This window comes from Ovis canadensis, chromosome 10, assembly GCF_042477335.2.
Source record: "Ovis canadensis isolate MfBH-ARS-UI-01 breed Bighorn chromosome 10, ARS-UI_OviCan_v2, whole genome shotgun sequence".
NCBI lineage: Eukaryota > Metazoa > Chordata > Mammalia > Artiodactyla > Bovidae > Ovis > Ovis canadensis.
The window spans coordinates 45,379,899-45,394,082 of record NC_091254.1 but is presented as its reverse complement, the minus strand read 5'-3'; the positions used below and the strand labels follow the sequence as shown (position 1 = coordinate 45,394,082).

Here is a 14,184-nt window from a genome sequence, read left to right as displayed (position 1 = left end):
CAGTGAAAGTCGCTCACTCGTGTCCGACTCTTTGCGACCCCATGGATTATACAGTCCATGGAATTCTCCAGGCCAGAATACTGGAGTGGGTAGCCTTTCCCTTCTCCAGGGGATCTTCCCAACCCAGGGATCGAATGCAGGTCTGCCACACTGGTAGATTCTTTACCGGCTGAGCCACAAGGGAAGCCTAAGAATATTGGAGTGGATAGCCTATCCCTTCTCCAGTGGATCTTCCTGACCCAGGGATCAAACTGGGGTCTCCTGCGTTGCAGGCAGATTCTTTACCAACTGAGCTACCAGGGAAGCCAGATGTAACTATAATTTTTGATATAAAAATTAAGCAATTGTTATAACACCATTAAGCCAAGATTTTTCACCCTTGGAGGAAGGAGACATTTAGATTTACTTTGATAAATAACACTCATACTTCTTGTAAATAATAAATGATAATAAATGTCCCAAAGTTGAGACTATTTTGCATAAATTTTTGTCTAAAGAGTGTGTTATCATAACCAATTCTTATAGTTGGCTTGGGAAACTCTGGCTGTAACATCTTTTTTTTTTTTCCTCCTATTTTCTGTACATCAAAATAGAAAATAATCTGCTCTTTCCTTGGAATGGGAAAGGTAACCCTCTTCTTTCTAGTGTGTATGCTTAGTCTCTCAGTCGTGTCCAACTCTTTGCAACCGCATGGACTAAACCCACCAGGCTCCTCGGTCCGTGGGATTCCCCAGGCAAGAATACTGGAATGGGTTGCCATTTCCTTCTCCAGGGCATCTTTCCAACCCAGGGATCATCTCTTGTGTCTCCTCCATTGGCAGGAGGGTTCTTTAACCCTGAGCCACCTGAGAGGCCCTTCTTCTTTCTGGAATACTTATTTATGATTGGGTGGTTTGGCCAAAATGTTCGTTTGAGTTTTTCCATAGATCGAACTTTTTGGCCAACCCAGTAATTCCTGCCCTTACCCGTGCTCCACACTGGCCGGAAGGAAATGTCCTGCTCTCGTGCTGTCCACTCTCCCCAGCACTAGCCGACTCCAGACAGACAAGTGCCAGCGGTGAGTAGAAAGTAGTGTGCTACTGGGCACATTTTTTTCTGAAATAAATTTAGATCAGTTTAAGAAAAATAAAGCCTGTCTAAGACGACAGAGAACTCAGCACTTGTGCTCCCTGGGGTGTCATGCTGGTGCCAGCCTGCAAGAAACAGACTTCCTGTCTGTTGGGAGGTGGACCAAACTCATGAAGTGCTTTTCCTTAAGCTGGAGGGCTATCAAAGTTGTGTCCTTCCGTTCTTCTCCCTCTTGTTTACAAGTGTTAAGGTCGTGGGCCTTCTCTGAGATTGTAAACATGCAGGTCCCAAGGCTGCAGTGTTTGCTTGTCATGTGCGTTGAGCTTCCAGCTTCAGGACTGAAGCATGCTTTTCCATCCATTAGAATCCTCTGGATAGTGACCAGATGACTGCAGATGAATTTTTCATGTTCTCTTTGCATTTTGAAGGCCCGTGTTCATCCTGGTGCTCAGCCTTTGCACGCAAACTGCTTGCATTCATCTGTAAGAACAGAAGCTGACTGGCTTCTTTGCTCTGAGTCGCCAGTGGTCGCTGGGATCACCATAGATTCTATGTGCCCCTACTCAGAGTAATGCAACCAGGGGATGTGATTGGGACGAGACTGGGGGAATGGGAGAATGTTCTAGGTTCAGGTGTGCCCCCAAACTTGTGAGTTCAGTCAGAGATGCTGCAGAGTGGGTCAGCAAGTGTCCTTAGGTGTTGAGATGCCTGGCGAGGAATCAGAGAACCCAGAGCCCAGATGCTGACGCTGACTTGCCCATGGGCAAGGGCAGGGCCTCATTTCTTTGCAAGTCCACTGGGCCTCCCGCATGTCATTGACTGAACAGGTGCTTGACGCATGTATGCGTGCGTGCTCAGTTGCTGCAGGCATGTCTGTTCCTTCGCCACCCCATGGACTGTAGCCCGCCAGGCTCCTCTGTCCACGGGATTCTTCAGGCAAGAATACTGAAGGGGCTTGCCATTTCCTCCTTCAGGGGAATCTTGCTGACCCAAGGATCAAACTCACATCTCCTGCCCTGCTGGATTCTTGACCGCTGAGCCGCCGGGGAAGCCCGTCAGTGAAAGAGTTGCTAGGTTTTAAGTCTGGCTTCAACCTGGATTGAGTGATTTCCCTTTAGATGCTTTCCAAGGGGAATCCCCTTGAAGGTAAAAAAAAAAAAAAAAAAAAATGCCAACTGCTCCAAGTCTCTCTAAGTAGACCGGGAAGAAATGTAGGCAGCTGGGCGGAATTGGGCAATTCTGTCTGTTTCTCTGCTTCCAAGCGTGAAACCTTGTACTTCACAGTCCTTGTTTTTTTCCTTTTAACACTTTGACACACAGCGGGCCGTTCCTTCTCAGCCCCTTGCCGGCATCTGTGTGTCATGAGGAGCACTGGTCACATCTGGGCTGACTGTTTTCTCACCCTTGCTTCCTAGGGTACCCCAAGCAGAGGACCACGGCCCCCCGCAACGGGTTCTCCCCGAAGCCGGACCCACAGGCCCGTGAGGCGGAGCGGCTGCTGGCGCAGCGGCTGAAGGAGCGCTACGAGCAGCAGGCCCGGCAGCTGGGGCTCGCGCGGGCGGAGCTGAGGACCGCCGTCCGCGGCTTCCAGGCGCTCGCCGTGGCCACGCAGCTCTTCTTCGGGAAGGTAGGCCACGCCTGGTGGATGTGGAAGCGGAGGGCAGTGGCGGGGATGGTTCTTAGTGTGCGAGCTTTAATTCGGGTTTGGGGTTAGAGATGGTTTGATTTTCAGGTGCTGCGGTGTCTCGGCCAGCATCGTGGGATGTTTGGGGAGCCGAATTGAGACTTGTGTGTGAAAGACGTTAGTCTGGGAAGACAGATTCATAATCTTGATTCCAAAAGGGAAAATTACATTAAAAAAAAGAAAAGTGAAAAAGTGAAAGTGAAGTCGCTCAGTCGTGTCCAACTCTTTGCAACCCCATGAACTGTAGCCTACCAGGCCCCTCTTGTCCATGGGATTTTCCAGGCAAGAGTACTGGAGTGGGTTGCCATTGCCTTCTCCAAAGGAAAGAAAAAAAGGAAAGGTATAAAGGGAGGTTTGGAAGGTGAGAATGGGGCATGTGGTGGTTTGCATTCTGGACCCGAGGTGGCCAGGTTCTGAGACATCTGTGCCGCTGAGCACAGAGCAAGCCAGTGCAGCAGAGTGGGCTACTGTGGTCCTTTAGGGGACCTGGAAGCTGCAGAGCCTGGGGCCTCTCCTCCGGGCCACGCTCACAGTGTGCAGGGGGCAGCGTGGGGAGGGGGTGTCCCCGACCCCTTGTTTCTTCTGATAATGCAGAGAGGCCTTGGGTTCCTCAGCCTAAGAGTCCAGAGTCTCCTGGGCTCGTCCGGATGCTGGGTGTGTTATCAGACTTGGTTTGTTGTTGTCTTTTGTGACCCTGTGGATTGTAGCCCACCAGGCTCCTCTGTCCGTGAAATGTCCCAGGCAAAAATACCGGAGTGGGTTGCCATTTCCTTCTCCAGGGACTCTTCCTGACCCATGGACCAAACCCACGTCTCTTGCGTTTCCTGCATTGGCAAGTGGATGCTTTACCACTACCACCACCTGGGAAGCCCTTGGTACCGTCTGGTAACGTTCACCAAACATGGTTCAGCCTCTCTGTCTCTCAGTGTAGAAGGGAGGCGGTGGGAGCCTGAGTCTGACTTTGTACATTCTTGCTCCATCCCGGGGTGACCAAGGAGCATTTGGGGGAGAACTTGAAACCTTTACCTTTGAAGTTTAAACACTACGAGTTACCATATCAATAACCTATAAGGCATTAATTTCATGTATGGACCTCCTGGGATCTATAAATGAAAGTAAAAGTGCTATAGAAATGTCCCCCAACCAGGAAAATGAACTAACTAAATTTCTAGCTAGTTTAAAGAAGAAAAATCAGAAGAATATTAACCAACACCATGTCCACTGGTTTTCCTTATTATCTGAACCTTAAAGTGCTGAGGACTCTGACCTTTTATGGCAGCCTGCAGCCTCTCTTGTCTCTCCCAGTATAGAAGCCTCAGCTGCCCTGTTTAATGCTTGTTTCCTGTTTTTGCTTAAAGCTTTTCGCCCAAGGAGCTAATTCCCAGTGTATAGTTGTGATCAAAGACAAGATGAACAGATTTCAGTTTTATCAATAGTTTCCTTTTCCTCCCTTGTCAAAATGTTAACACCAGCAATCAATGGCCAATTTGAATGTTATGTCTTCCCTTCTGGTCTGGTACCTCTGGGGTCAGCCTTGAAGAACCGAAATGACTGTGTTCCCACCCTGTAAGAATTACAATTACAGACACGTTTTTGAGGCACCAAAGGGGCTGGACTTGCCATGTTAAATATTGAGCAGTTTTCTTATTAGGGAGAGTTGTATTTTCTATTCTTTGGCTGGATATATGTTTTCCACTGACTGTCAGGTCTTTACTAAAGAGAGGAAATCAGGGCTGTGCGTTGCAGTTCGGTGATGACATGTACTGTGTCACTCTGGCCACTGTGCTGCTTCTATGCATCACGCAGTGTCGTAGCAAATCCTTGATAAAGATTTGCTGTGGATTGATTTGCCAGCAGACACCAACTTAACACACTGGTCACACGTACTGTGAGGGCTGCCCTGTGGCTCACACGGTCAGAGATCGGCCTGTAATGCGGGAGACCCAAGTTCTATCCCTGGATCAGGAAGATTCCCCTGGAGAAGGGAATGGCTACCCACTCCAGGATTCTTGCCTGGAGAATCCCATGGACAGAGGCTACAGTCCATGGGGTCGCAAACAGTCAGGTATGACTGAGCGACTAACACTTTCATTTTTTTTTTTTCTAACATGCTGTGTGTTTTCAAGTTGGAAATTTTAGACCCCACTCATGGCATCATGGCAGAGAAAAAGAGTTTTCTGTGTTGAGATTCAGGGTCAGTTCCCTGTAACGGTGCATTTCTGGGCCCCAGGAGAATTCCTGTGGGTCCAGGGGCCAATAGTTGTACTTCTCTGTAGCATCCACATGGCCCTTCCGTTGGAGATCCCAAAGGGCTGGCAGGTGATTTGCAGGCATGTCCATCAGAGCCCCCTACTGGCTGTTAAGGATGGGAAGTCACTAGAAAAAGGAAGCCTAGATAAGAATCTTCCATTTCTGCCCTGTGCTTCACAGCTCATGGCACAGCGGCTGTGAGCATTGTCAGCTGTGTTTCAGTCTGAGCCCAGCGTCCGGGGACGCTCAGATGTCACCTTTAAGTGCCAACACCAGCCTCACATTTATGCTGATTTTAGGTAGCTCCACTCTGCCAACAGGGCACAGTCCTCACCACCAGCCAGACAGCTTTGCTGAAATCTGCGGTCTCAGACCTCTGGGGGGTATAGTAATAAGTGTGATTCTCAGGGACTTGCACTTCTCAGGGTCATGTTGAAAGATTATTTTTTTTAATCTTTCTCTGCCTGGTTCCCAGAAACACTACTCTTTAGCAGCCCCTGGTGGCTAATCCAGGAAACAACACAGATGATGGTCCTGTTAATATTAATAACGTATTAAGCGGCATGCCTCGCCCCGTAGCATCAAATTTTACAAGTTACATCTTAGAGTGTATTCGTTTTCATTTCATTTTTAATTAGGTTTATTATATTTATTCAGTTTTTTCATATTGGTTTGTATAATTTTTATCATTTTACTTTATGAATGTGACAGATGTTGGTTTTAATACTTTTTATTTATTATTGAAAATATTATTAGGCATACAGAGAATGAAAATTAATGTCAAGCATTTGTGTATTTTCTAAGCTTAATCAAAATTAATAAACATCAGCCTCCTTTTCCCTAAAGTATATAGTATGAAAGAGTTAGTTGCTGTCTTCTCAGACTCTTTGAGGTTCCTCTGTCTGTGGGATTTCCCAGCCAAGAACACTGGAGTGGGTTTGCCATTTCCTTCTCCAGTGGTTCTTCCTGACCCAGGGATTGAACCTGGGTCTCCTGCATTTCAGGCAAATTCTTTACCGTCTGAGCCACCAGGGAAGCCTCAGTTAGGGGTGTACATATTTTTAATGTAGTTCATATATTTAATGTTTCATCTTCAATTCACTTACGTTAGTAGGTTTTAATCAACCCTGCCTCCACCAATGAAAGGTTCTATAGAGTTCAAAAAGTAAAAGACAAAGCATTTTAGTAACATCACTCTTGTTTATTGACCATCTCCAGTGTCCTAGACAGCTTACATATAACATTTTAACCCTCACAAAACCCTGCCTGGTGTTAACATTATTTTCATGGGACAGTTGAGGAGACGGAGGCTCAGGGAGGTTCTGTAGCCTTCCCAAGACAATAGAATTAGAAAGCAATGGAGCCACAATACAACCCATATCAACCCATATCCAACCCATATCAGTTCAGTTCAGTTGCTCAGTCGTGTCCAACTCTTTTCAACCCAATGGACTGCAGCATGCCAGGCCTCCCTGTCCATCACCAACTCTTGGAGTTTACTCAAACTCCTGTCCATTGAGTCAGTGATGCCATCCAACCATCTCATCCTCTGTCGTCCCCTTCTCCTCCTGCCCTCAATCTTTCCCAGCGTCAGGGTCTTTTCCAGTGAGTCAGTTCTTCCCATCAGGTGGCCAGAGTATTAAGAGTTTCAGCTGCAGCATCGTCCTTCCAGTGAATATTCAGGACTGATTTCCTTTAGGATGGACTGGTTGGATCTCCTTGCTGTCCAAGGGACTCTCAAGAGTCTTCTCCAACACCACAGTTCAAAAGCATCAATTCTTCAGCACTCAGCTTTCTTTATAGTCCAACTCTCACATCCATACATGACAACTGGAAAAACTATAGCCTTGACTAGATGAACCTTTGTAGACAAAGTAATGTCATATCAACCCATGTCCAATCAACCCATGTCCAGCCAATGTCCAACCCGTATCAACTCATGTCCAGCCCATGTTTTCCAGAATGATATGGTATTTCCTCTCCCTCTCCACACAGCCTTCAAGGCTATGAGGATTTGTACTGTGCCTTATATTTAGGGGAGGATTGGGAACATGGTCCATTTGTACCAGGACCCTCAGGGCCTGAGTGAGTTACAGCGAGACCCACCTCTTTACTCCACATACACTCTTTGGATTATCTCTGACCCCAAACATACATCACCATGCATCCTAGCCATTCAGTTTAATTCTACACCTGTTGGTTAAGTGGAAGATTTAAAAACTCAGCCTCAGACCCTGCCTTCTAATTCCAGAGGGGAAAGACACTTGTTCGAATCCCTGGAGGACAGAGTATTGATGTGGCTCTCAGGGGTCCCACAGGGAGCGATTACTCCAGCCGGGGCCACGTGGCCATCCAGAGAAGACGGATGCTTGTGTACTGGCCCTCGAGAGTAAATCAGGCTTCCACGGCAGAGATGGGGGGCCCAGCTTAGCGGGCGGCACAGCCCTGGAACAAACCAGGCTGGATCTGCCAGGAGTAGAGTCTGATTTGCCTAAAGTGTGGAGCTTCTGGACTGTCAGTAGCCAGAAATGAGGCAGAAGGGTTTGGTGATTCAAATAGCAAAGTACAGAGAGGCTCAATTTGAGGCAGTCAGGAGGCTCTGAGAGTTTTGGACAGAGTACATTTGAAGCTGCATTTCAGGACAGGTGATATAAAAGCAGAGTATGGGATGGACGGCAGAAAGAGAACCCCAAGCAGAGAAAACACTTAGGAAGCTCAGCTGCTTGTAGTAATAATCTGGGCAAAGGGTGGGAGGGTGAGGAGGAGGGTCTGACACAAAGGAGAGGGTGGATCCAGGACCCCAGGACCCAGCCTGTGAGCCAGTTGGGGGGTCCATTGGGGTTTACAAGTCCAAAAGGCTCCAGGTGGTAAGAGGTAAACCGTCCCCACCCTGGCCCCAACAAGTCCCAAATGGAAATCACAAAACTGAGGAGTGTTATACTCAAGTAGGACTCTTGTGTTTACGGCTCAGGAATATTTATAAAGAGGTGGCGGGTTCTCTGTTTAACTATTTTCTCTGGAACTGCACACTTTGTGCATCCATGTAGGGATGGACATTTTTCCTCCAAAAATGTACTTTTACACAATACGTATATTACTCAAATATACTATCATCTGTTCCTTTGGAATTCAGAAAAAATTGTTGAGAATTCTATCGCATGTTCCAGGAGTGCTCTCTGTCCCGTTCTCTCAGGAATTTCAAGTGGGAGGAGCTTATTATTTTATATTATAGTTACCCATGAAGATCCCCTAGAGAAGGAAATGACAACCCACTCCAGGATCCTTGGCCTGGAGAACCCCATGGACAGAGGAGCCTGCTCCCGTATGTAACATCTCCTCCCTCAACCTGGGCTAGTCCTGCTTTGTCGATTTCCAAGATTCTTTGTTCTCTGTGATGCTAGGGGCTCCATGAGGAAGTTAAACATGAGTTTGAATGTCAGGAGAGAAAAAGGAAGCTCTAGAAAAGCAGATTTGGGAGTCATTTGTGTAGAAGTGACATTAGAAGAGGGTGATTGACAGGAGCATGTGTACAGGAGGACACGGGACAGAGCCTCTGTAGGGACCCAAGGAGAAGGAGTGGGAAAGAAAGGAAACACAGGCGATGAGGAGAAAGGTCAGTGCGAACAGGAGAGTCCCTCCTCGAAGAAGCCAAATGAGAGAGGAGTTTCTGAAAGAAGGAGTGAACTGTAAAACCAGGTACCAGACAGTAGATGAGAATGATACAGAATGAGAAAGTATCCAGAGTTTGGCACTTTCAGAGGAGCATCTGTAAATGGGTCAGAACAAGCAGACCCCCCTGGTTCCTTAACAACCAGATGGTTCAACAGGTTTGGCCTCCATCACCGTGGACTCCAAATCACTGAGTATAGTGACTGCAGCCATGAAATTAAAAGACGCTTGTTCCTTGGAAGAAAAACCATGACAAATCTAGACAGTATAATAAAAAACAGGCATCAGTTTGCTGACAAAGGTCCATCTAGTCAAAGCTATGGTTTTTCCAGTAGTCATGTATAGATGTAAGGGTTGAACCATAAGGAAGATCCAGCACCAAAGAACTGATAATTTCAAATTGTGGTGCTGTTAAAGACTCTTGAGACTCCCTTGGACGGAAAGGAGATCAAACCAGTCAATCCTAAAGGAAATCAACTCTGAATGTTCATTGGAAGGATTGATGCTGAAACTGAAGCTCCAGTGCTTTGGCCACCTGATGCAAAGAGGCAACTCATTGGAAAAGACTCTGATGCTGGGAAAGATTAAAGGTGGAGGAGAGGGGGACGACAGAGGATGAGATGGTTGGGTGGCATCGCCGACTTGATGACATGAGTTTGAGCAAGCTCTGGGAGTTGGTGATGGACAGAGAAGCCTGGCGTGCTGTTGTCCATTTGGTTGCAAAGAGTCGGACACGACTGAGCGACTGAAAAAGCTTGTGGTGAAGCTGGTGCTTTTCCCCATCAGAAATGGCAATGGTGACATCTACAGGGCATTGGCTGGAAATGAAATCTGTGCTCTGAGAGGAGTGCTGGCCAAGGATTACCTTAAATTCCAGAGTGTTTTACAAAAGCAGGTGCTGCTCGCCTCCCCTCGTTCACTAAAGTACGAATCGCAAACCTGCCTGTTCCACACACGTCAGTGATGCTAGGTTTGAAATTAAAATCACACAACTGCTTTCATTGTTCATTTTATGCCTGACAATCAAAGTACTAAGACAGCAAGAATAAGATTGATGTCATACGCTGCAAGCAGCTTGACTAGGAGATCATTCATAAAAGCAGTTACCTATTGAGAGTCCAACAATCTATGTCTGTAATTCAGTCCCTAGAGATTATAAAGGCTCATGATGTCTGCTCCACCAGGAACAGAAGGAGAAATATTTAAACCTGAGAAACACTGACTCTGTAACATGGCAGTGTTCTTAAAACAGAGGCATCATAAAAACTGTGCTGACAGAATAGGCAGAGGGGGTATCATTTCTCAAATTTTTCTTCAGGAGTATTCCCCCATTATTGTTTCAGCGTGAAAGAATTGCAGTGCGTCTATTTTACAAGCTCACAGGAGGCAGAAGGAGAGGAGGGAAAAATGGAGAATAAATGCAGTGCATGCATGTTGTAGCTTTAGTCGTGTTTGACTCTGTGGGACCCTATCCACTGCAGCCCGCCAGGCTCCCCTGTCCATGGGACCCTATCCACTGCAGCCCGCCAGGCTCCCCTGTCCATGGGACCCTATCCACTGCAGCCCGCCAGGCTCCCCTGTCCATGGGACCCTATCCACTGCAGCCCGCCAGGCTCCCCTGTCCATGGGACCCTATCCACTGCAGCCCGCCAGGCTCCTCTGTCCATGGGACCCTATCCACTGCAGCCCGCCAGGCTCCCCTGTCCATGGGACCCTATCCACTGCAGCCCGCCAGGCTCCTCTGTCCATGGGACCCTATCCACTGCAGCCCGCCAGGCTCCTCTGTCCATGGGACCCTATCCACTGCAGCCCGCCAGGCTCCTTTGTCCATGGGATTCTCCAGGCAAGAATACTGGAGTGGGTTGCCATTCCCTTTTCCAGGGGATCTTCCCGACCCAGGGATCAAACCCGTGTCCCCTGTATTGGCAAGCAAGTTCTTTCCCTCTAGTGCTACCTAGGAAGCCCCAGTGCAATGCATAGAAAAGTTATAAAGATATTAATCCAGCCAGAACCATAATCACGTGAAATGTGAGTGGTCTAAACACACTACTTAAAAGACAGAGATAGTCAAAAAGGTTTTTTTTTTTTTAACATAACTATATGTTATCCACAAGAAAACCTATTTAATAGATTAAAGATCTAAACTTAAGACCAGAAACTATAAAACTCCTAGAGGAGAACAGAGGCAAAACACTCTCTGACATAAATCACAGCAGGATCCTCTATGACCCACCTCCCAGAATATTGGAAATAAAAGCAAAAATAAACAAATGGGACCTAATTAAAATTAAAAGCTTCTGCACAACAAAGGAAACTATAAGCAAGGTGCAAAGACAGCCTTCGGAATGGGAGAAAATACTAGCAAATGAAGCAACTGACAAACAACTAATCTCAAAAATATACAAGCAACTCCTGCAGCTCAATTCCAGAAAATGGGCCAAAGAACTAAACAGACATTTCTCCAAAGAAGACATACAGATGGCTAACAAACACATGAAAAGATGCTCAACATCACTCATTATCAGAGAAATGCAAATCAAAACCACAATGAGGTACCATTTCACGCTAGTCAGAATGGCTGCAATCCAAAAGTCTACAAGCAATAAATGCTGGAGAGGGTGTGGAGAAAAGGGAACCCTCTTACACTGTTGGTGGGAATGTAAACTAGTACAGCCACTGTGGAGAACAGTGTGGAGATTCCTTAAAAAACTGGAAATAGAGCTGCCTTATGACCCAGCAATCCCACTGCTGGGCATACACACCAAGGAAACCAGAATTGAAAGAGACACATGTACCCCAATGTTCATCGCAGCACTGTTTATAATAGCCAGGACATGGAAGCAACCTAGATGTCCATCAGCAGATGAATGGATAGGAAAGCTGTGGTACATATACACAATGGAGTATTACTCAGCCATTAAAGAGAATATATTTAAATCAGTTCTAATATAATGAGGTGGATGAAACTGAAGCCTGTTATACAGAGTGAAGTAAGCCAGAAAAAAAAAAACACCAGTACAGTATACTAACGCATATATATGGAATCTAGAAAGATGGTAACGATAACCCTGTATGCGAGACAGCGAAAGAAACACAGATGTATTGAACAGTCTTTTGGACTCTGTGGGAGAGGGCGAGGGTGGGATGATTTGGGAGAATGACATTGAAACATGTATAATATCATATGTGAAACAAATCGCCAGTCCAGGTTCGATGCATGATACAGGATGCTCGGGGCTGGTGCACTGGGATGACCCAGGGGGATGGTATGGGGAGGGAGGTGGGAGGGGGGGTTCAGGATGGGAAACACGTGTACACCCGTGGTGGACTCATGTCAATGTATGGCAAAACCAATACAATATTGTAAAGTAATTAGCCTCCAATTAAATATATAAATTTATATTTTTTAAAAAAAGAAAAAGAAAACCTATTTAAATATAAAAACTCTATGCTCCATGTTAAGTGGCAGCCTGGATGGGAGGGGAGTTTGAGGGAGAATGAATACATGGATATGTATGGCTGAGTTGTTCTGCTGTACATCTGACACTATTGCAACATTGTTAATCCACTATACTCCAATATAAAACAATAAGTTTTAAAAATAAATAAGTATAAAGACTCTTACCAAAGTAAAGGGATGGAGAAAGATATACCATGCTAGCACTAATCCAAAGAAAGTTGGAATAGCTATAATTTTATAATCTTGGCAAAGCAGACTTCAGAATAAGATCATCACAGATAATCTTCATCACACATTATGAATGAAGGGATCAGTTCTCCAAGAGACATAAAAAACATGAAGGTAGTTAGGATGAGATGGTTGGATGACATCATCAACTCAAAGGACATGAGTTAAGTTTGCACAAACTCCAGGAGATAGTGAAGGACAGGGAAGCCTGGGTGCTGCAGTCCTTGGGGTCATGAAGAGTAGAACACGACTGAGCGACTGAACAAATTATTGATATTTTAGGCTGACTCTGTTTGGATCCAGTGACTTTACATTCAGGGATTGCTCAGTTGTTCCAGTACAGAGAACCTTGTCACTTTAATCTTTTGAAAAATCTGCTGAAAAGCCTCCAGGATTTAGGGGGAAATTAGTTGTAAATACCCAATGTGTCCTGGACACTGTTCTGCCCTTTATATTTTATGTGCATCATCTCATTTAATCCTCATATTAAACTTCTGGTGCAGGCGTTTTGATGCCCATTATATAGCTAACTCAAGTTGCCTTGATCAGTCATTTTGCTTATTACTTCATTTATCAACTATTTCATTTCAGTTCAGTCACTCAGTCATGTCCGACTCTTTGCGACCCCATGAATTGCAGCACACCAGGCCTCCCTGTCTATCACCAACTCCCAGAGTTTATCCAAACTCATGCCCATCGAGTCAGTGATGCCATCCAGCCATCTCATCCTCTATCGTCCCCTTCTCCTCTTGCCCCCAATCCCTCCCAGCATCAGTCTTTTCCAATGACTCAACTCTTTGCATGAGGTGGCCAAAGTATTGGAGTTTCAGCTTTAGCATCAGTCTTTCCAATGAGCACCCAGGACTGATCTCCTTTAGAATGGACTGATTGGATCTCCTTGCAGTCCAAGGGACTCTCAAGAGTCTTCTCCAACACCACAGTCAACTATTTAACACCTGGTAATCTAAGAATAATGAAATAAATAATAAATCCAGTCAAATATCCCTCCTAACATTTGCAAAGCACCAAGGAACTTCCCTGCTGGTCCAGTGGTTAAGGATCCATCTTGCAACGCAGAGGACGTGGGTTTGATCCCTGGTCAGGGGTCTAAGATCCCACATGCTTCAGGGCTAAAAAAAAACAAAAAATCAAAAAGCAGAAGCAGTATCATAACAAATACACCAAAGACTTTGGAAATGGTCCACATCAAAAAAATCTTTGAAAAGGTTGTCAGGGTATGTATGGAAACATGGATTAAAAAACATGACTCAGCTGTCTGCTGTCAACAAGAATTTTGCTTAAAATACAGAAAGATGCAGGTTAAAAGTATCAATAGAAGGATGGAACATGGAACCACAAATCAAAAGTCATGGAGTGGCTGTGTTGATAGCACACAAGGTAGACTTTAGAGCAAATTACCAAGGGTAAGAGGGACGTTATACAATGTAAAAGGGTTAATTTACCAAGAACATATAACAGGCCTCAATGTGTCTGTCTAACAATAGAGCTGTAAAACCCACCAGGCAAAAACAGAACTGAAAGGAGAAGACGACCGACATAAAATTATGCCTGGGAGATTTCAACACCTCCTCTCTCAGTAATAAACAGAAGCAGTCGACAGAAGACTAGCAAAGATATAGAAGTGAATAACGTCATTAACCAATGAGAGCTTATAGACATATATAAAATACTGCACCCAACAATGGCAGAATATACATTCTTTTCAGTGTACATGGAACATTCACAAAGATAGAAAGTATTTAGGGTCATAAAATTTATAAATTTTAAGCAGTTAGAATCATACAAAATATGTTATCTGACCTTG

General features: G+C 45.5%; 1 protein-coding gene across 1 annotated transcript in view; it reads left to right on the top strand.

Annotated features, from left to right (window-relative positions):
• The window catches only part of MTUS2 (microtubule associated scaffold protein 2), a 368,115-nt gene that overhangs the window by 252,759 nt on the left and 101,172 nt on the right, over nt 1-14,184 (top strand). The window contains exon 8 of the mRNA XM_069601648.1: nt 2,484-2,695. Within this exon, the coding sequence (XP_069457749.1) occupies nt 2,484-2,695 (212 nt within the window). The remainder of the gene's footprint in view (nt 1-2,483; nt 2,696-14,184) is intronic.